The 23,595-nt window shown below is 35.4% G+C and overlaps 1 protein-coding gene across 4 annotated transcripts in view; it reads left to right on the plus strand.

Annotated features, from left to right (window-relative positions):
- Positions 1-22,005, plus strand: part of tmem131l (transmembrane 131 like) — a 102,602-nt gene extending 80,597 nt beyond the window's left edge. For all 4 annotated transcript variants that reach the window (XM_688724.10, XM_005170953.6, XM_009291318.5 and 1 more), the window contains exons 22-34: positions 150-336; positions 2,612-2,797; positions 2,889-3,035; positions 11,105-11,648; positions 12,292-12,422; positions 12,877-13,010; positions 14,512-14,688; positions 14,887-14,965; positions 16,706-16,815; positions 18,883-19,012; positions 19,117-19,193; positions 19,279-19,415; positions 21,494-22,005. In XM_688724.10, the coding sequence (XP_693816.9) occupies positions 150-336; positions 2,612-2,797; positions 2,889-3,035; positions 11,105-11,648; positions 12,292-12,422; positions 12,877-13,010; positions 14,512-14,688; positions 14,887-14,965; positions 16,706-16,815; positions 18,883-19,012; positions 19,117-19,193; positions 19,279-19,415; positions 21,494-21,808 (2,354 nt within the window). In that variant the 3' untranslated portion in view covers positions 21,809-22,005. The remainder of the gene's footprint in view (positions 1-149; positions 337-2,611; positions 2,798-2,888; positions 3,036-11,104; positions 11,649-12,291; positions 12,423-12,876; positions 13,011-14,511; positions 14,689-14,886; positions 14,966-16,705; positions 16,816-18,882; positions 19,013-19,116; positions 19,194-19,278; positions 19,416-21,493) is intronic.
- The last annotated feature ends 1,590 nt before the right edge of the window (positions 22,006-23,595 follow it).

The raw sequence follows: 23,595 nt of genomic DNA on the forward strand, positions 1-23,595 counted from the left end.
GGCATTCTGTAAACATACAGCAATGAAATATTCACAATGTAGAAAATAGTTCATTTGTGCTAAAAGAATATAACTAATATTGAAAGAGGAAACAATGTTTTGTTCATTGTTCATTGACAGTATCGTTTGAATTCTATTGTTTTCCACAGGCTTACGATCAAGTAAGCCCTTATTTGCCATCCAGAAAAGCTTTAAAGTGGAGAATGCAGGCGAGTTGCCGCTGACTGTAGTGTCCATGAACATTAATGGATATAAATGTCAGGGTTATGGTTTTGAAGTGCAGCACTGTGGATCCTTCAGAGTGGACTACAACTCCTCCTCAGAAATCACTATTGCGTAAGTTTTAAAAGTGCTGCTGTGTGTGTGTGTGTGTGTGTGTGTGTGTGTGTGTGTGTGCATGCTGACTTTAAATATTGTGTATTAGCAGTGGGTAAAGCAGAGTGCAACTCTTGTACTGTCGCTTTATTAAATGTAAAGGGGATTTGAGATGATATAAAGTCAGTTTTACCTGTAACTTCAGATTAAGGATGGTGTAACATGACAGTTTGTAGCTCAGGGTAGAAAATTAACAGGTGTTTGTGGCAAATATGTCACCAAAGTGAATAGCAAATTGTTTTCTTCAAACAAAATCCCACACAATTTGTTGTGGCACACAATTATGACCATTCCCAATTTTTTAGATTGACTCGTGTCCCATTGGTTTACATGAAAAAGGTGGGATTTTATGGCTTTTACTGCATCCAGCCACAAGAGGGCTACAATGGAAAGGTTTTGGCCTCTCTTTTCCAGTCTTGAGACATGCTTAATTTAGCCCATGCTAACACATCTACATCATCTGGTTCTAATGATGGATATATATTTTACAACTTTTATGATTCACTATGTCAGTTGTGTCAGTGTAGATTCCTCCTTAGATACACTCAGAATTTAGCTGTTGTTTATTATTATGTTATGTGAAATCTCCTTGCTTATTTTTTAAAACTAAATTATTATATTTATATTAGGGATGTCCAGATCCGATCACGTGATCTGAAATCAGACCCGATCACACGGTTTCAAATTGGATCAGAATCAGACGTTACCTCCAGATCAGTACGTGGAAGGAAAAAAAAATAATAATAAAATATATATATAAATATATGTATATGTATATGTATATATATATATATATATATATATATATATATATATATATATATATATATATATATATATATAGTTGAATTCAGAATTATTAGCCCCCATTTATTTTTTCCCCAGTTTCTGTTTAAAAGAGCAAAGTTTTTTTTTCAACACATTTCTAAACATAATAGTTTTAATAACTCATTTCTAGTAACTGATTTATTTGATCTTTGTCATGATGACAGTAAATAATATTTTACTAGATATTTTTCAAGACACTTCTATACAGCTTAAAGTGACATTTAAAGGCTTAACTAGGTTAATTAGGTTAACTAGGCAGGAAAGGGTAATTAGGCAAGTTATTGTATAATGATGGTTTGCTCTGTAGAATACTGAAAAAATATAGCTTAAAGGGGCTAATAATTCTGACCTTAAAATGGCTTTTAAAAAAATAAAAACTGCTTTTATTCTAGCCGAAATAAAACAATTAGGACTTTCTCCTGAAGAAAAAAATATTATCAGACACTGTGAAATTTCCTTGCTCTGTTAAACATCATTTGGGTAATATTTAAAAAAGAAAAAAAAATGGTGGCTAATAATTCTGACTTCATCTGTATCTTTTCATTTTTTAACACATCTATAGTTATGCGGTGATGCAGAGGTTAGACCTCTTTTTTGACTTCATACAGAAATCGCAACCTGTGCGATGTGACATCACTTTGTTGCAGAAACACTGTCTGGAGCTATAATAAAGTTGATAACAACATTGCCATAGCAAATTGTAAACTTGGTATTGCAAGAGATGGAAAGGAAAAGGTTACATTTACACAACAAACCTGATAAGGCACCTCAAAAACAATAAATAAAATATGAAAATCCTGCATCTGTTTCTTTGCTCTTCGCTCTTTTCTGTATTCATTTATTTTTTAAGTATTATAGAAGTATTGGGTGAGGTTTTGATATTAGTAGGTACTTAAAATCAAATGACTCTGACTTGGACTCAAGAGCAAAAAAACCTGATCGGGACATCCCTAATTGATATTGTTTTTTTGTTAGATTTTTCAGTGATAGTAGACCCTAAATAATGTTGGCATTATTTACTCATCATCTTGGCATTCCAAGTCTGTTGGGTTTTTGTTTTACTTTGGTTAAATAAAAAAAAAAACACTACAAAATGTCAACTAAATTGTATATATATTTTTTAGTTTCTCTTGGTTTTTGCTATTTTTAAAAATTATTTAATATTTTTCTATAACATAAACTTGGGTGTACTAGTTTTTGGGCCATTATTGTAAGTCATTTTGTTAGATTAGATTCAGATTTGGCTTAAGTACTGAATAAACTAAGTAGATTAGTCTAATGTGTATGCAAAAATATAATATTGCAAAGAATCCTATACAATTTATTAATTTAAAAGAGAGATTTGTGGAGGATTTTTTGTGTAGTTATTTTTGGCTCTGTCTCAACCTTTCACTCTTTATCTCTCTAGATTTACTCCAGACTTCACTTCCTCATGGGTTATTAGAGACCTGACGCTGGTGACAGAGCGAGGCTCCTTTTTCCATTTCACCCTTAATGTGACTCTTCCTCATCACATGCTGCCGCTGTGTGCTCAGGTGGTCCCGGGACCCAGCTGGGAGGAGTCTTTCTGGATCATCACACTGGCCTTTACCTGGTTAGCACACAGTATTCTGACTGTTACCGCATCAACAGCTTTACCACACGTGCAACCTGTGCATTTAATTGAAATTCTGCTCTCCCTGCAGCTTCTCTCTGGCTGTTGTGTGTCTGATGGCTTTTCATCAAGCTCAACACATTCTGAGTGAGTTCTCCATGCCAAATCCACGTAGCAATCACAACTCGGTACCTCGAGAAAATAGCAGTGTTAACCACAGCTCTTCTAATGGTGTCAGGTGAGACTGCATCACTCTTTAGTATTATGACTGCTAAAGTAATAATAACAATAGTAATATAGTACAAATGATCCAAATTTTAGACACTAAAAGTTTTCAATATTTTTTTATTTGATTTTTTTTTTACTGTAAATGCTGTTCATATTATATTATATTATATTATATTATATTATATTATATTATATTATATTATATTATATTATTATTGCTGTCAATCAATAAATTATTTTACTAATTAATCACACTTTTTTTTTTACAATTAATCGCAATTAATCACATTTAAAAGACTGAAACTTGTAATTTTGGCTATTCAAATGTAAAATTAATGTAAACGCAAGACAAAACTATTTAAATTCAAAATATAATTGTTTATTAGAATTTTTAACTTGTAGCACAGATTTCTTCATGTCAACATACCCACAATAAACCATGAAGATCCTGGCTTGACAGCCATATATATTACAAAAATAAAAACACAGGCATATTAATGCCATTTGAATTTCAAAACAATCGATGCCAATAAAGTAAAAAATATTTCCATGTTACATTCTAAGTGGACTGCAAAAAAAATGTTTAAAGTATTGAATACAAACAATAGCACTCATTGTAAAGTTGTATTGCTGATAGTTGAGAACATTTTTCCAGTTGCTAAAACAGTCCAGTCTTTTGACATTATAGGGGGACAATGTGTACCTTTTCTTTTGAATGATGTGAGCTGAGAGTGAGAACAGGTAGGATCACAATCAGGACAACTGAATCAGCATATGCATTTTGATGCCTAATTTTGTTGCCACTGGTGCTGCGTAAGAAGCATCAAGCGGTACATCAAGGCATGCACACGTTGTGTCACACCAAAGCCTAATTCTTACAGGGACTTTGGTAACACCATCTCTAAACATTTAAACAACTTTGAGGGATACTGAAAACGACGTTTAGGCAGGTTTGTTCCTAGGAAACACACACACAGACACACACACAGACACACACACAACGCGCACAGAACAGGGCAGCTGGAGCGACTTTCTTCAGATTAAACACGCATGATAGCGTTCATCAAATTTGCTTAAACTAATGTTTGACTATTTCTGACGTAAGGATTCTGACTCAACAACTTGAAGCGGACGCTATACAAAAGTTGCGTTTAAGGGGGAAACACGGCAAACTTAATGAAACAATGGAGGGCGCATGCTGAAAGGCAGAGAAATGCGCTGTCTGACAGCTCACTACTTCATACGGCACTTTCACTGATATATTTACATGGACACCAATACTCCAATTTTTATATGACTAATATAATACTCTTATTAAGAGTCTACCATGTAAGCAGCGATTTTTATTTTTATTTTATTTATTTTATTTTTTTATTTTTTGATTACCTTTAAGGACCACCGAGCCACGAAATGCTGAGGTTTTTCTTTCCATTCGCCATGCAGTATTAAATTTCATTAAAACAAAAGTCGAAAGTTAAAAATGAAACACCCGAAATTACATGAAACTGGAGAAAACGCTAGAGAGCCTGGTGATGCGAAATTAATTGTTTTTATCCTGAAACTTGCCTTCAGAAAGTGCTTCCTTGGTCTAATCCATATTTCCTTGCATGTTGAACACACGTCGGCCACAAGAGGAAATAAAAAAACTGCAACTGCGCAAATTTTTTTTAACATGTTAAATATTTCAAATTAATCGCATTCGTTAACACACTAATATTGACAGCACTATTATATTATATATTATATTATATTATATTATATTATATTATATTATATTATATTATATTATATTATATTATATTATACAGGAGTGGGGTCATCGTGAGGTTCATCGTCATCAAAGCAGATTTGGCCCTTCAGTGTTCAACATTGTGCACTAGGAGGAGCAGTAAACGCTTCATTCCGAACATCTTTCAGGGATGTAATTGTGGACCTATCTAGGCTATTGTGTATAATGATTTTGTGTAGTCCTGCGCGTATGAGGAAGCCGCTGATCATTAAATAATTTTAAATTTGTGCGTGGCTGTGCACTTTTTCCGCTCTCACAATTGCATGTCATGACAACGTGCACTCTATGTACATTATAAATAAAGCCAGGGCGCATGTTTGTTATTATCCTCTGCAAATATTCTGTTCTTGTGTCATTTATTTAGTGCCACAATCAGGCACCTCAAATTTAATACCTGAAAGTTTCGATGATAGGCTATTCATTCATTCATTTTCTTGTCGGCTTAGTCCCTTTATTAATCTGGGGTCGCCACAGCAAAATGAACCGCCAACTTTTCCAGCAAGATTTTATGCAGCGGATGCCCTTCCAGCTACAACCCATCTCTGAGAAACATCCACACACACATTCACACAGACACTCATACACTACGCACAATTTAGCCTACCCAATTCATCTGTACCGCATGTCTTAGGACTGTGGGGGAAACCGGAGCACCCGGAGGAAACGTGAATGCAGGGAGAACATGCAAACTCCACACAGAAACGCCAACTGAGCCGAGGCTCGAACCAGCGACCTTCTTGCTGTGAGGCGACAGCACTACGTACTGCGCCACTGCTTCGCCATGATAGGGTAGTACTAATTTATAAAAAAAATATTTTATAATTAATTTAAACTATTAACTACGCTTAAGAAAAAGGAAAGTGATAAACTCTTTTTAGCGATGTATGATATTGTTTTAAGGGTGAAATATTAAAGTATTTTAAGCTACTAAATTCAACTGGACTTAATCTTTTTGGGTCTTTAAACGATTTAATGACTTAACAGTTCAAATTGTTGACTGACTAGTAGTTTATTTATAACGTGGAAAAGAGTCAGTAAATTACAGGTAAATTTATATTCCTTGAACACAAGAGCACTAAAGTGAGCTAGTTGCACCATCTTGTGGAGGTGTGTGGCTCTGTCCTGACATTGAAGTACAAAGTATTATATAAACCAGGAGTCACCAATCTCGGTCCTGTAGGGTCGGTGTCCCTGCAGGGTTTAGCTCCAACTTGCCTCAACACACCTGCCTGGATGTTTCAAGTATACCTAGTAAGACCTTGATTAGCTTGTTCAGGTGTGTTTGATTAGGGTTGGAGCTAAAATCAGCAGGACACCAGCCAAGTTTGGTGACCACTGGTATAAACTATTAAATATTACTTGGGTGACTATTAAACAGCCAAACATTTAAACTGATGAAACAAAAAAAATAAACATATTGTGTTGCCAATATCAAGTATTTATTTTAAGAATATTATTTTTTGTTATCTTTCGAAGTATTGTTTTTAAAATTTAAACAAACCCATAGACACACTCACACACTCTCTCTCTCTCTCTCACACAATCGCACATATATTATTTATTATTTATTTATTTATGTTTTATTATTATATTTTGAAGGGGGGGTGTGTGGGGGGATCTCGTCTTCCTTTTATTGTTTTCAGCTGACACATGCCTGATTATATTATATTATATTATTCATTCATTCATTCATTCATTTTCTTTTGGCTTAGTCCCTTTATTAATCTGGGGTCACCACAGCGGAATGCACCGCCAACTTTTCCAGCATGTTTTTTACGCATTACGCATTTACGCATGCCTTTACAGCCGCAACCCATCACTGGGGAACATCCATACACACTCATTTGTACACACTCATACACTATGGTAAATTTTTTTTAGCATACCCAATTCACTGTGTACCACATAAAACCAGAGCACCCAGAGGAAACTCACGCGAACACGGGGAGAACATGCAAACTCCACACAGAAATGCCAACTGACCAAGCCGAGGCTCGAACCAGCGACCTTGCTGTGAGGCAAACGTACTCCCCACTGTGCCACCGCGTCGCCCCTATATTACATGATATTAAATTATATTATATTTCCACCACTAGTTTGTAATGTAAAGCTGTTATTTAATACAAAATCTGTTATATGCAAAAGCAAATATTAATATTATTGTTTTAAAAAAAGTGCTTATTTAGTAATTATCAGTATAATTACTGCCACAAATTTTTATTATGAGTACATTCAAGCAAATATTTAATATTAAAGCAAATAATGAATACATTTACAAAAACAAGTTTTTATTATTATTTTTAAAAGTTTAAAAATAAGTTCTGCTATTATCACTACCAGAGGTGTGGACTCGAGTCATGTGACTTGGACTCGAGTCAGACTCGAGTCATGAATTTGATGACTTTAGACTCGACTTGACAAAATATAAAAAGACTTGCAACTCGACTTGGACTTGAACATAAATGACTCGGACTTTGACTAGGACTTGCCCCTATTGACTTGTAAAGACTTGCTGCTTCCCATGAAAAGCCCAAAGATAAAAAAGTATGTTGACATGGACCGCTCTCTCTCTCTCCCCGTTTATGTGTGCTTGTGTGTGTGACAGCATGCGCGCGCGTGTGTGTGTGTGTGTGACAGCATGCGCGCTTTCGGCATGACATCCAATCAAAGCACGGTAGATTGTTTTGATTCGACAGTATCCAACGTGACTACTATGAGGCGCCGGAGTGGACAAAAGTCAAGCGAACGCAGAGAGAATTTGAATTTGAGATCGAGCCAATACTCGCGTGCCAATACTCTGTCTCTCTCTCTCTCACATACAACATACACCTCTCTCTCTCTCTCTCTCTCTCTCTCGCTCGTGCATTCAGTCTCTTTGCGTTCGCTTGACTTTTGTTTACGATGGCGTCTCATACCTTTAGTGCTTTTGCTCTCACGGGATCCTCCTTTTAAACTGACCCTTCGCTAAGCCACGCCCAAAAACCGCCACCCACCAATCGCGGCTTACCAATCGTGGCTACGGACAGGGGCTCTGTCAAGCTTTCGAGCGAGGGAAACAAGCCAAATCGTTGCGCAATTATTGGATTGTGCAAATCTGACACCCGCTATCCTAAAAGTTTGGACTGGGTGGTGGGATTTTTCCCTTTTCAAAACCTAAAGCCCAAGACGAAATGCCAGCGTGGATCAAGCTGTGTGAGGGGCGGTAAAGGAGTTAACAGCTAAGTTGATTTTGTTTTCGATATTCACATTCAGTGATAGGTGGCAATAACTCACACTCCTCTTATCCTAAACAGATCTAAACTGTGTTCTTATAAAAAAAAAAAAAAAGCAGGTTATGTTTCCCAGCGGTCTTTTTCTTTTTTTCCACTCGATATTATGAGCACTGCTTAGTTTAAATCCTCGCTATTGTAACGCATATAAATACATACACTAATATTTGCTGGTAGGAAATATCTATTTGTTCACTTCTGTTATTTATACTTTGATTTGCATTTCAATTTTTTTTCTTCCACTTAACTGCAAATTTGAATAAAAACTGGATAAAGAGCACACAAACATGCTGACAGTAATAGGTACTGTACACTGTTATGGGTCAATGATGCTAATATTCGGCACAAATCTATCAGTTTCTTAGGTTATTAGATTATTTTATAATTTCACCTCTCCTGCTGTGCATGAACTATGCTGTTGAATGTTCAGCGTATGAGGTTGCTAGGCTAACCTTGCTTCAATTTTGATCAAATTATTCTCTAATCAGTTGCTATTATGTTGTGAATATACCCCTGTAATGTATACTGCAGTCCTCTTTTGTCTGGCTTTCTCAGATATCTCACCTGTTTGTCAAAAATGACTAATAAATCCTTGGGAATGTCTGACACCAGCGCATACACACTGTAATAGATGTGCCAGGCATGAAAGCTTGACAGGCGTAGCAACAGTAACTAAGGAGGGCGAGGCTTAGCGAAGGGTTATTCCAAGAATGTTGATATGGTTTCTTTCTTGCTTTACTATTTATTTACAATACACAAAAAACTAAAAGGTTAAGGTAAATTCTTTAATAAATTCTAGTGTTTTTGAGTATTATACTTGTTGTATACTTGTATTATACTTATTATAGTAGTATTAACAATAGTGAACAGATAAAATACAAAGTGTAGTTTTACTACAGTAAAGTGTAGTGATTTGTAGTATAAAATACCCTATATTGTAAAATAATACAGCACTGGGTAATTTGTTTATATTACACTTGTGTTACCATAGCAACTATAGTATTACCACAACTGATCAATTGAAGTTCTTTACTGTAGTAGGCTACTGTTCAAAACACAGTACATGCCAATATACGTGTTTAGGGGCCCTGTGGAACAGCTTTCCTCAAAATGAAGAGGATGACATGGAAAATGTCCTCCACAATCTCATCGGTAAAGTGGAAGCCAGCAGACACTAGTTTACTTTATTTTAGCTGCCATGATAAAATGAGATTGATAGTGAGATTTATTTGAAGAGTGAATAGTACAGTAGGCTATAATACCTTATCAAGTGTTTCCTTATTTTTATCACAGTTACATTTCCGCTTGCATTAGTTTTTGTTTAAATGCTTTTAAAATAAAATGTATTCTTTACATCCAACATCTATTCCAGAGGTGCCTTATAGTGGTGTAAACCCCTTTACAAGGGGTGTTACCCCTGTGTAAACTCTAGCCACCCCTGTGGCCACCCCGATATGATTTTGCTGTTGACATTATTTATTTAAATCTACTTACATAAATGCAATACAATGCAATATTTCAATAAATAAATAGCAGCCACTAAATTATTGTGGATTGATTGGTGCCACTGATGTAGCTGGCCTCTTCTGGCCCCCCTTAAGCAAATTTTCAGGGGGGCATCACTGGTCTATTCTCTGTCTTTAAGTGTTTGAAACTGAAAATATCTCATCATATAAAACAACCAAAAATGTTTTGGCTTATTAGATTAAACATTTAATATGTAAGTCTATTTTAGTATTTTGGGTATTGTTATTAAACAGTGCAGCAATATGAATCATATCAAAAAGCATGAAAGGAAGAGGGAACACGACACAAATTGTGAGTCTGCATATAATCTCTGAGAGCGCTCAAGAAAATTTGTGTGTGAGCAGTGCATATTTGAGAGCGAGAGAAAATTTGCGCGTGAGCAGCGTATATTTTGAGAAGTCGCAATCAGTTTTGTCCACAAACAGAGGAAATCCATGCACGAGCATCACACAAGGTAGAGAGCAAAGCTCTTCAACGCTATGTGAAGAAAACAACGTTATTGTTTGTATAAAGTAAGTAGCCTACTTCATTAACAATATGTGCTACCATTTTACATTGCTGCTAGACGGATTTGCAACTCCATCTCTTTAGCACACACGAGATTCAATTGGCAATATTCCAATTTCACTCAATTTAACTTTGCAGCATATACAGGAGTTGGTCTACTGCTACCACATTGAGGTTATGTAATTTTGATTAATCACAAGTTGATCACCGAAGACATAACATAGCACAACTAAACTTAATGAATTAGACAGCAGTAGACCTGCAATTTCTGTGTGATGTGAGGCAAAATGGAGTCTTTTTTTGGTGGAACTCGTTCTTGTGCATTATGCTGTGGAGACGAGACGCAGCACTGTTCAGTACTTTTTCAGAAAATTGCATTTGTATTTTTATATATCTGAGCAATGTTCTTTCATAAAAAAGGTTTGTTTAATTAATACAGATCTTACAACCATACCTAATCTGTATATATTTTATTTTTCTGTTAAAAAGATTCGAAAAGACTCTAAAATCAAACTGCAGGACTTTGGACTTGACTTGAGACTTGTTGCCTTTGACTCGGGACTTGACTCGGGACTTGCCTGTCTTGACTCGGGACTTGAGGGCAATGAATTGAGACTTACTTGTGACTTGCCAAACAATGACTTGGTCCCACCTCTGATCACTACTACTACTACTACTAATGCTACTACTCCTAGTACTATTAGTGCTGTAAAGCAAAGGTATACAATTCAATAAATTAGATTATAATCCGTCATAAAAAATAATATTATTACTGTACTTATGAATATGTTAATATGTAAGATGTTAGATATTTTATTTCTATGATTATTGTTAAACCATGAAATCTAGGTCACATTGAATACATCAGTATTCAGATAAAAATAGATGACAACATTGTATTTATTGTTTATTTGTTCATTTTCTTATTTTTTTCAGTTTTTAATTGGGTCTTAATTGGAAAGTTTTTTTCTGTAATTTATTTTTCAGTCGAGGAAAAGGCAGTTGTAAGAACTACACTGACACAAGCCACCCGTCTGATAAAGGCAAAGGCAGAGGATCTCCAGCTGTAGCCAATGGATCAGTTCGGTTGCAGCCTTCATCCAAGAAGAGCTCTGGAGGTTCTTCTCAGCCTCCAAAGAAGCAAACTAAGGTTTCATTACTATACAGCAGATACAAAAACAGCCCTGCGACTCTGGCTGCTAGTGTTTCTGCTACCACTGACTTCTGTGGTTCGCCCACCAATGAAGATAAAGATCACACCTTTGAATTAGACCCAGAAATTTGTAATAACAACAACAACAATAATGATATATTAGACGAAGCCCTTCTCCCTGTCGAGAAGAAAGAGCACTTTAGAGAATCCAAGGAAGAGAAGGTCTTGCCAGCTGTTATGTTTCCCATGGAAACACTTCTTGGATTACCTGAAAACATCACAGCAAACAGAGTCCCTCAGCCTGCAGGCGAAGTGATGGAAAATGAAGAATGTAAAAGAAAAACCAATGCAGATAAAAGGGATCATCTTGATGAACAGGTAAGATCCATAAAGCAAGAGAATATTTTATTTAAAGGTGCTGTGTGGACGTTTTGGACTTTACTAAAGCATAAAAATATGATGATTTCAAAAAAAAATACAGATTTGTTTGCAGAATCTGCAAACATATTACGTGAACATAATTGTTTATCTGAAAATCTAATGCTCAAGTCAGTTATTCTCCTTTGAAAATGTACATTTTCACATCAGAATGTGTCTTTTGCCTTTGGTTTGTGTAACTACAGTTTACCTAATTATATTTCACACCTTGGGTTGCATTGGTAGAAAACCGATTAAAATATGACCTCTGCAGGATGTTAGCAGCCTTTAAAATGAGAGGCAGGTTCACAGTTATAAAAATCCACATAAGGTGGTTTTTAATTAGCAAATATATAAATATTACAAAGTTAAACATTAGCTGAGCAGCTTGTAGCGTTGTAAGGCTCAATCGTCAGGCACATTTGCCAATCTGGCAAACTGCATGTTTTAGAGAGGAAAAAACTTATATTTTGAATTTGGACTGCAATACCTAATTCAACCATTAGTCAATCCTACGCACTGCACCTGTAACACGAATACAATCTGCTTATGTTTTATAAAAGAGTTTTACCTCACTTTGACATTTGAATTATTTGTGTCTCAGAAAACAGAAAGAGGCAGCAGTCAAAAGAAAAGAGCAGAGAAAGATGCAGAACTTGGGGTTTCTGCTCCTATCAACAAAACGAAGAAAAACGCAGGCAGGAGTCGCAAGAAGGCACCAGAGCTCATCCCTGGGTGAGTATCAGTCATCAAGGCATAAAAATGAATAATTTAGTTTTTTTCTCTATAAACACAGTGGTGTAAATTTTACCCGTCACTCTTCTTTAAATGTACATAACAGATCTTCAATAAAACTTTCAAGCCTCCCAATTATGAACTTTTACTAAAATTGCCTCATTTACATTTCCTGCTCTTAAAATTTGTTTAGATATCATTAATTTTTTTGTACACACATTTCCAGAAACAAAATCTGATTTCTGATGCAATGATTAAAAATGTTTTTGGTGTGCTTTAATTATAAAAATCTTCATTTAAAAACTGCATGATGCATTTACTAATTAATTCAAATATATTTGTTTGCTCTAAAACATCAAAGTGTGACAAATATGCAAAAAAATCATGCTGAATGGAAACAAAACTGCTGTTTTTTCTTCATATTTTTAATTTTGTTTTGTTTGTATTCCAACAGGCTTCCTGAAAACAGTGTTGTTATGGTGACAGAGAGTGAGAGAGAACCATCACGTGCTGCTGCTCGAACACGAAACGCCAAACCCGAACTTCCTAAAACAGGAGCAAACACAGATAGTCCTCTCAAACACAGCGGTGAGGACGTACAGCATTACCTCTTCTATTCAGGGAAGTTTCTCAGCGAAGCATCCCTTTTTGTCATGTTCACACCACTTTATTTTAGTTACAATAGGAACAGCTTTTGAGAGAATTAAATTAGCTGTGTTACGTGTTTTATGATGTTAAAGTGGGATGCTGTAACATTTAAGTGAGACAGGTGTAATGTGTGCGACAGATCAATAATGAGGCAAGGTTCAGTTACTCTCATTTAAAGCTTTTACTCAATAATTGAATTGAAACATGAAACAATAATAAATGGGGGAGAAAAAAAACAAACTAACATTTATAATTATTATCTTTAAACAAGAACAACGAGTGTAAGCCAAATCAAAGAAATTAACAAAACAAAACAATCCTTAAATCTAATGTCTAAACTAGGCGTCAAAAAGAAACACAAATAAAAACCGAGATCTTCAGTGTGTACGACACCCGAACTAAACTAATCAAACTACAAAACTCAAAAATACACGGGTGGCAAAACACTCAAACTATTCTAACAAAACATCAATCTAAACTAAAACAAAACAAACCGGATAAGTCCGTTAAATCTTAGTTTAGAATCACACAACCATCATCATATGTTACTTAAAGCCAACAAAGTTCAACAAGCAACTCGAATTATCACAGTAACTGAGAGATCACAAAATAGACGAAGCATTTGCACAAACAAATTGCGTGGAGCACAAAGGGTACGCCGAGGCAGGGCGCACACCACACCACACACTGGACTGACAGGGCTTTAAATACTTGCGGCTCGTCCTGGGATTGGTGGAACCGGAGAGCGTCATAATGATGATGGACAGAATAATAAACCAATAAGAAACCTAGGGTTGAGCAAACGGAGAGGAGGGTGAAAAAAAAAACAGAAAAAAAAAACATAAATCATAACAGCTGATACACCAAAGTAGAGTCTCAAGCTCCAATCATAGCATCCTTCATTCTCTAGTTGTTGATGTTGCTCAAGAAACATTTCTTACAATTGAAAAGAATCATGCTGCTGCATAATTGTTTGCTGGAAACTATGATTACATTTTTGGAGGTTTCTTTGAATAAAAAAGTACTTTATTTGATATAGAAATCTTGATTAGAATATAGTTATTTTGTTAACTTTGTTAAAGAATTATTTAATCATAATAATATAGATATTATAAATGTACCCCATGTTTTTAAATGACATCACAGTTTTTTTTTGTATTGATAAGAATTAAATCTTTTTTGTGACAATAAGAACTGGAGTAATGACTGCAAAAACTTCAATTTAATAAATAATTTAAAAATAGGGTATTTTGAATTGTAATAATGTTTCACAACATTACTGATTTTTTTTTTTTATCAAACACACCCTTCGTAAACAGAAACCTGTTTGGCTGAATTTTTTGTTTATGGTATTTTCCGTCTGTGAATAGTCTTAAATATAACTAATGTTTCAGTTAAATGCCCAGGGCCTTTTTAAATATTTGTTTTTGCACACACTCAGGCACGTGTTTGGGCAGACCTAGGCGTAAGTGTCCAGAGCGGCGTCTGCAGTGGGAATCTGGCTCTGACTCCAGCAGTTCATCAGGCAGTGTGCGAGCCAGCCGAGGGTCCTGGGGCAGCTGGAGCAGTGCCAGCAGCATAGAGGGGGAAAGAGATCCAAACAGACACCCCTGCAGGAGTAAGACATCCCTATGCATGCTTAAAACACACGTTTGTTGTTGATTTTATTTATCTTTCTCTTAATAATTTAGTTTTGAAATGGTTGGACTTAATATCGATCAAATACATTCTAAAATGAAGGGAAAACTTTATCCACTAAAGTTTCAAGCAGTATCAGTAACATTTTAATTGATAATTTTTGTTGCATTTTTTTTAGGAGACAACATTCAATACAATCCATATTTAAAAGACCAGGAATGTTACCTGAACATGAACTATACCTGCAAAAATCCAAGGTAAAAGCACAACATTTTAATTTCTGTTTTATTTTGTGAATATACAGAATTATTAGCCCCCTTTGAATTTTATTTTTATTTTTAAAATGTTTCCCAAATGATGTTTAGCAGAGCAAGTAAATTTACAACGTATGTCTGATAATATTTTTTCTTCTGGAGGCAGTCCTAGTTGTTTTATTTCGGCTAGAATAAAAGCAGTTTTTAATTTTTTAAAAGCCATTTTAAGGACAAAATTTTTAGCCCCTTTAAGCTATATTTTTCCCGATAGTCTACAGAACAAACCACCATTATACAATAACTTGCCTGATTACCCTTACCTGCCTAGATAACCTAATTAACCTATTTAAGCCTTTAAATGTCACTTTAAGCTGTACAGAAGTGTCTTGAAACATATCTAGTAAAATATTATTTACTGTCATCATGTTAAAGATAAAATAAATCAGTTGTTAGAGATGAGTTATTAAAACTATTATGTTTAGAAATGTGTTGGAAAAAAAAGTGCTCTCCATTAAACAGAAAATGGGGATAAAGTAAACCGGTGTACTATTAATTCTGGGGGGCTAATATTCAACTGTGTGTGTATGTATATATATTACATATTACATATATATATATATATATATATATATATATATATATATATATATATATTCTTTTATGTAATTTTTCTTTTATACCTAATTGTTTTCTCTTTATCTATGGTTGCGTATTGCATTATGGGATGTTGATTTTTTGTCAACTTTTGATGTTGAAAATTCAGCTCAGCAGTTTAACAAAGTAACTTGACTTTTATTATCATTTTAGTAGTTTGAGACAAGATGTTGTTTAAGAAATAATATAAAGAGAACTGAGTTTTTAAAATAAATGAAAATGTACTGGCAGCTTATTACCAGGATTTTGTAGGATAATATACCAGGGGTAACCAAACTTTTCAGCCCGCAACCCCTAAAATAACAGTGCCAGTTACTCACGACTCCCAAATTTCTCATTGGCGGTTATAAATATACAAACGTTGCACACACAACAGTAGGCCTATATAAACATGAGCTTATTGACAACACAAAAAAGCAACAGTCTAACAAACATAATATTTTACAGTCATTTATTAATTTGTTTAATTTACTATTTACCACAACTTATGAGACTGGCGGAAGTCTATTCTTGGTTTATTTTGTAGACAGCCACTCACAGATCATCCTCATTGTGCAGTTGTGGACTGTATTTATTTTAATGTACTTGATTGTGCTATAAAGTCAATCTGCTACAGCTGAAGCTATTGCTGTGTTGTTAATCTAATATAAACACACCAATCATATGAAAAAAGTCATTTAAAGGCTGATGGCTCTTCATTTGTTTCATTTGTAAATGTTTTTGTTTTTTACTATTAAAAACGACTATTTTTATCTTCTGTTGGTTATGGCTGAAATATGGTCATTCTAATAGTTGAATAAAATGTATTTGATTTTTGGAAATCACCAAGTGACCCCGCTGCCATTTGGGAACCACTGTAATGTACAACACTAATCCAGACAATCTATCACTTCAAACTATTAAAAATGTTCATAAAAGTCACATTTTCAAGGTTAAAAGTTGTTAGAAGAAAGATCAAGATCCCATAATGCAATTCAAAAGCCTAAATAAGTGAAGAAGAAAAAACATGAATCACAAAATACAGAAAATACAGATATATTCTAAAATAGAAATTGGAAATTGATTGTATGATTATGAATTTATCCACAGCATGAACAATCTTTATGACAGAGAACCATACCAAAGCTCAGAAATGGGTCCTGTCCCAGCACTTCATCACACCTTCGCTGATGTAGCTGCAGGTGTGGACAAAAACATCGGTAAGGGCATTTTAATGCATTATTATCACAGACAGCAGCATCAAGTTATATGATGTCAGTCAGTTGGATGTGCAATATCACGCCTATTATAAGCTTCCCACATACTATTTATTTTTAAATTGGAGAACAACCTGCAATTAATCTTTAAGGTTACTGCTTAGTTCTGTTAAAAAATAGCCAAACAGATGTAAAAGAGACATTTTTAAGCATATTTCATGAGTTGGGTATGATTTGAAGCACAGCAATGATGAGAAGAGTGCTGAAAAAGTTACACGCAAGTAAAAGTAGCAATACTTGCAAAAAATTTAGTGCAAGTAGAGTAAATATATATTTTCTATATGCTACCTAAAGTATGAGAAAGTAGTTTTTCTAAATGTACTCCAGAGTAGTGAGTGAGCATAATGCTGTGAAAATTATTCCACCGTATACCCTGTAAATGAAAGGTGTAGCTTACATCAGCTTGCCCCATCCAGTTTACATTGGTGACCATATGAGGGCATCCCCTATGTGTTGAGGGATATAAGTCTTGTTTTTTATGCGTTTGACAATATTTATAAACTAGACATAAAAGTCCAAAATTGGCCTGATTGTTTTATTTAAACTACAGTATTATGGTTTAAATAATATAGGTTATAGCGTGACAGTGAATGTGTTTTGATATATTACTCCTCCTATTTACAAAAAACTGTGGTAAAATATGTATTCAGAAGTTTTAAACCTTTCCAGCAATATATACAGGGTGTCCACAGGGTCCTAAAAAGTATTTAAAATTGATAAACCATTTCAGAGAAATTTTAGGCTCTTAAAAAGTCTTAAAAGCTGATTTACATAGTCTTAAATTTTGGATTATACAATGTCTAGTTGTATGATAAATTTTGCCTTTAATCTGTCAATTCTGGGATGTTGTGTGGATGAAATCAATAAAATCCTGCTAGATTTAACATCACATTGCTTTGTTTACTCTAGTAAGTAAGACAACAGCGTTGTTCTTGCTATTCTAAAGTCTCTTTAAGGCAAGTCACTTTACGCGGCCATCTTTGAAACGCCTTGGGCAGTATGCTCAAGCATTTTGTTTGATGGGAAAATATCAAATTCTCCAAAAGCTTATGATTAAATTTCATATTAAGAATCACGATTAAATTTAAACATCAACTGTCTCTTTAGTTTCATGTCTAAACACTTAAATCACACAACTCTCTTCTAGTCCGAGCCATCATTAAATTATTAGTCATCATTATTAAAATCATTATTCTAAAAGCGATCAATGATTGGCTCCGGTACTAGAAGGTGGGGCTTCATTCGCCATCTTGATGGTACACTTTTCCCAATTCAAAACTGTATTATACAAGTGATGTGTATTCTAAAGTGTCTATACGTGCCACCTGCTGGATTAGCAGTTTTATTTATTATACTGTATGAATAATGTTTCCTTCAATCAAACTTTAGTAAATATAATGTAAGTTAAAATGCCACCAATGTTCCCTGTTGAAATCTAATGTGGCGATGAGTTCTTAAACTGTATGCAAAGATACCCTATATACACTAATATAGTTTGTCATGATTAGATTAGGTTTTAATTGCAAAAAAAGTGCAGTAAATGTAAGAGTCCTGGTGGCAGAACGACGACACAAGTGTCCATCAAACTAGTCACAAAAAGTAACAGCAAGCAGATTTATATTGTGGCCTCTAAAAAGCTTCTATTTAATATCAATTATTTAAATGTATTATGATTTCCACAAAAAATATGAAGCTAGACATTTTTTTTTTCAGTTTTTTTTTCAATGGTGATCAAATTGTCTTGCCCCTGCAAATAAACATAATCAAAATCATTTCTAAAGAAACCTATGACAATAAAGATGCGTAAACTTCAGTGTTTCAATGAGAAAATCACAGCAATAAATAATCTCATTCGCATATTGAAATGTTTTTAATAGGCAGCAGTTCCTTTGAATTGTGATAGTATTTCACAGTATTGCTGTTTTTTTACTATATTTTTCATCCAGTAAATTCAGCCTTAAATATGTCAGATTTATATGACTGTTTTAATGTGCAATTTGCTTTCCCCAGACGTAATTGGCTCCAGCATGATGGAAGAGACGTGGTCAGTCAACTCTGTTCCTCTGACCAATGAATTCAGGTACAACATGAGTGAATCTCTCCCGTTTGTCCCTCAGAATCCCTCATCCAGATATGATGGGTACGTCTCCAGCTTCTTTCTACTTATCTAGCATTTTTTTTTCTTCACATAATTGATGCCCATCCACTATCAGATTCCAATGATTAGGTGTTATTATTGTGCAGCTTCCCTTGGAACAACATGAGCAGTCAGTGTAGCAGTCAGTATCCCTACAGTGACCGCAGCAACTACATGCCAACAGGTCAGGAGTTTGCTGAAAGCAGCTCAAGTTTGCCCTCTTTCAGAATGTGAAGAATGACAGATTTTTATTTGTTTTGTCCATGAAGGTAACGGCAATTACCAAAATGCATTCTCATGCCCTGAAAGCCAAACCATAAGCCACAGCCATCAGCCGGTGTGGGGTGAGAATGGAGCCCATGATATCAACTCTACATGGGACACTGGCAGCTGTGTGGGCAGCAAGGTGAGCTGTATATCTGTGTTTCTATTCGTATAACTCTTTTAAAGTAATATTTGCGAGTTATATTTATTGAGACAATTTGACAAATTCTGCAATATCTTGAAAAGAATATTTGAAGCAAAACACTGGGTAAAAATGTAACATCGATTTTTCCAGTGCTAAAGGTGATTAATTACATAATTGGCATAATTGTATGCCTTTCTAAATTGAGATTATATGTCACTTGATGCCTGAATAAATTTGATTTCCATTTATGTATACTTTGTTTAACTAGGTTAATACTTGGTGACACAACAATTTGAAAACCTGAAATATGAGCATTGAACATAATAAATACAACTGAGAAAATCGCATTTAAAGAGCCCCTATTATGGATCGGCGACAGGGAGTTTCGCACTGCATGACTTTAAAATAGGAAGAATCGATGAACACTTTGTCCAAACTGTGTCTCACAACCAAAAACATGTAATATATGTATTGTTATTAACAATGCAATGAGAAAGAAGCCTTTATTGGGGTAGAAAATGTACATATTTGCTCACCTGGGTTTGACTTTAGCAATTTCTCCTCCACCTTTTTTTTTTCAACCCGGTTGTGATATTGTTTACATGACATGTTCAACAGACATGGGGGCTCCTGCTAAATTTCCACTAGTTTTTCCTTCATTTCTTGCGTGAGTCAAGCGTGAGTAATTTCCATGTTAAGTCAATGCAAACTCGCGAATAGACATCCTGTGGCGCAATACGCACAAATGGTCCAGCGCAAATGACACAAATGGCACGATACGCTCGAATCGCTCGAGTTCAAAAATCTGAACTGACATTTTTCGCCGCGTTAATTAATCAGGAGCTTGAAAGCCTCCATCCAGGTTAAGTTTCTGGAGGAGTTTATGAGCTCACAGAGCTGGATGCATCTCTGAAAGGATCTAGTGGACATTTCTCTCTGTCTTGCACTGAATGCAGTCGATCAATCACAACAGACTGGGACATCGGACCAATCAGTGCAGATTAGCATTGTGCTAAGGAGGAGCTCATAACAGAGCTCATATGAACATATATTTTAACGTTTAAGTCAGCCACAGAAATTAAACACATGTGCGTTACTCTCGCCTGCACACTGAGGGAAAATGAAAGTTAAACTAATCTGAATGCAATACTTTAAATGTTGACTAGGTGGTGGGTCAAACCCACAAATGTCTAGATGCGACTGTACAGCAATGACAGTGGTTCAAAAGTATGTTTTGTTGGGCCGATTCTCGTTATATTTTTGACATCAGTTGCAGGCCGGGGTGAGGAGGAGGGTGGCCAATAAAGCCCATAAAGCCCACAGGCTGACAGTTTGAGACCCCTGTTATAAAACAATGAAAGGGTATTTTGACCTTGCATGCATATCAACCTGTTGTTGGAGACCCCCAAAACCAAAAAACTACCTTTTATAATGCATAATTGGGGCTTTTTAAAGTTGTCTTGATGAAGTGCTTAGCAATGCACATTACTAATCAGAAATGTAGTTTTTCTATATTTTGAGTAGGACATTTACAAAATATCTTCATTAAACAATCTTTGCTTAGTCTGTTCTTTCTTTGAGGCAATAGCTATTTTATTTAATTAATTTATTGTGCACTTGGATATTTAAAACTTGGCAAATGGTTGACATTCACAGCTGTTTTTACAGACTAAACAACCTTGAAAATATATCTTTCAAATGTGTGTGCTATCTGGTAAAAAAATATGAGAAGGAAATATGCCACAGACTCCACCTTGATCCAAACAGTAATAAAGAAAATCTTGTGTCACAGAAATACGAGCTACTGTCAGAATTCGGCGTCTTGAGAGAACAATACATGCGCCGTTCAGTTATTATTGCTTTAAAATGATAATCGACATAAATATTCAAAGTTAAATGAACAAATGATTGCATTTTGATGTCACTACCACTAAATAAAGTAGTTTTGTAAATATGGTTTACTTGCATTGGTTTTCATGTAAATTTGGTCGATGGGTTGTTTCGGTAAACTTGTTTATGGGAGTTCATTAGTGTGCTTGTATGACTTCAATTTTCCTCTCGTCTTTGTTTTCCAGCCATACTTTTCAGGAACCAGAAGTCTGTCCCCCATGTCCAGTCTATTTGGTTCAATCTGGACACCCCAAAGCGAGCCTTACCAGAGTCACTTCCACCCAGAGCGTTCAGCACCAGTCTCACCTCACACCCCCCATACACCCATCTCACCGGTCGCCCCCTTCAGCCGTGAACCCGGCGGCGCCTGTCCCGGGAAGCACTTCTCCAGCTTCAACCCCTTCGGACCACACATGAATTTGGACATATGGAACTCCTCTTCAAACCGGAGCTCCAACTCTCAGCTCTCCAATGATTCAGGCTACTGCGGTGACATGTGAGCTAACGGTGCTGTTCCATAACGAGGAGAAGAAGAAGAAAAAACAAAAAAGAATGTGCTTTTATCTCTAATGGGGAAAATGTGAATATTCTTCTTTCTTTTATGTTTGTTGTTGTGGTAAGGTTCAGCATTTTGTTGTATATTTTTCTAGATGTTTTGCAAGTTTGACCATTGAAAATTAAAAAAAAAAAAGTTTTGTACTTGATCTTGTGTTGTGAATTACTGCAAGGTTTAATCATCAGTGAGTTAAATTAGTATGGTGGCTGGAGGAAGCCAATATACTGTTATACTACATAGACTTATTCTTCTTCTGAGACTAATCTCCTCCTAGACTGTTCAAGCTACAAACACCAAACTAACTCCAAACCTCCAAACTATACTGAATTAAGTTGCTAGACCTTTTCCAACTGATATGTCTTACGATTTTCCAAAAACTGACATGGACTATTTGGAAAAGTCCTATCGACTTAACATTGGACCAGACTCATATATCAACATATTAATTTATACTAAAAACATACTAACAAATATACTAATCATATTAGCAACATGCTAATTCATACTATAAACACACTAGCAACATGCTAATTCATACTATAAACACTAGCAACATGCTGATTCATACTATAAACATACTAGCAACATGATAATTTATACTATAAATATACTAGCAACATGCCAAGTCATACTAAAATCATGCTAAAACATGCTAGTTTATACTATAAACATAATAGCAACATGCTAATTCATACTATAAACATACTAGCAACATGCTAATTCATACTGTAAACATATTAGCAACATGCTAAGTCATACTACAATCATGCTAAAACCATGCTACTATAAACATACTAGCAACATGCTATTTCATACTATAAACATACTAGCAATGTGCTAATTCACACTATTGTATCGAGTCTGGTGACTGTGAAGGCCATTTGAGTACAATGAACTTATTGTCATGTTCAATAAACCAGGTGATGATTTGCGCTTTATGACATGGGGTGTATCCTGCTGGAAGTAGCACTCAGAAGATGGGTAGACTGTGGAAATAAAGGGATCCGACATACCATCCCAATGTCATAGCAGAAATCGAGACTCATCAGACCAGGCAGCGCTTTTCCAATCGTTTTGGTGAACCTTTGTGAATAATTGTAGCCTCAGTTTCCCATTCTTAGCCAACAGGAGTGGCATCTGGTGTGGTCTTCTGCTCCTGTAGCACATCCGCTTCAATGTTTGGCGTGTTGTGTGTTTAGAGATGCCCTTCTGCATACCTCAGTTGTAACAAGGGGTTATTTGAGTTACTGTTGTCTTTCTATCAGCTCGAACCAGTCTGGCCATTCTCCTCTGGCATCAACAAGGCATTTGTGCCCACAGAACTGCCATTCACAGGGTATTTTCTCCTTCTTTAACCATTCTCTGTAAACCCTAGAGATGGTTGTGCGTGAAAATCCCAGTAGATCAGTAGTTTCTGAAATACTCAGACCAGCCCGTCTGGCACCAACAACCATGCCATGTTCAAAGTGCCTTAAATCACCTTTCTTCCCCACTCTGATGCTCTGATTGAACTGCAGCGGATCGTCTTGACCAGAGTTGCTGCCATGGGATTGGCTGATTAGAAATTTGCGTTAACGAGCAGTTGGAATGATCACAGTATAGCCAGAACATGTCAAATAATGCAATGTTTATTTATGTGCTGTGAAAAACACACTGCTCACATTAATGTAGCATTAAGATCAGTGTAAAGGCCTGTTTTACACCGAACAAAAGGTGCTGAAAACAACCGAA

The sequence above is a fragment of the Danio rerio genome, chromosome 1 (genome assembly GCF_049306965.1).
Source record: "Danio rerio strain Tuebingen ecotype United States chromosome 1, GRCz12tu, whole genome shotgun sequence".
In the NCBI taxonomy this organism is placed as follows: domain Eukaryota; kingdom Metazoa; phylum Chordata; class Actinopteri; order Cypriniformes; family Danionidae; genus Danio; species Danio rerio.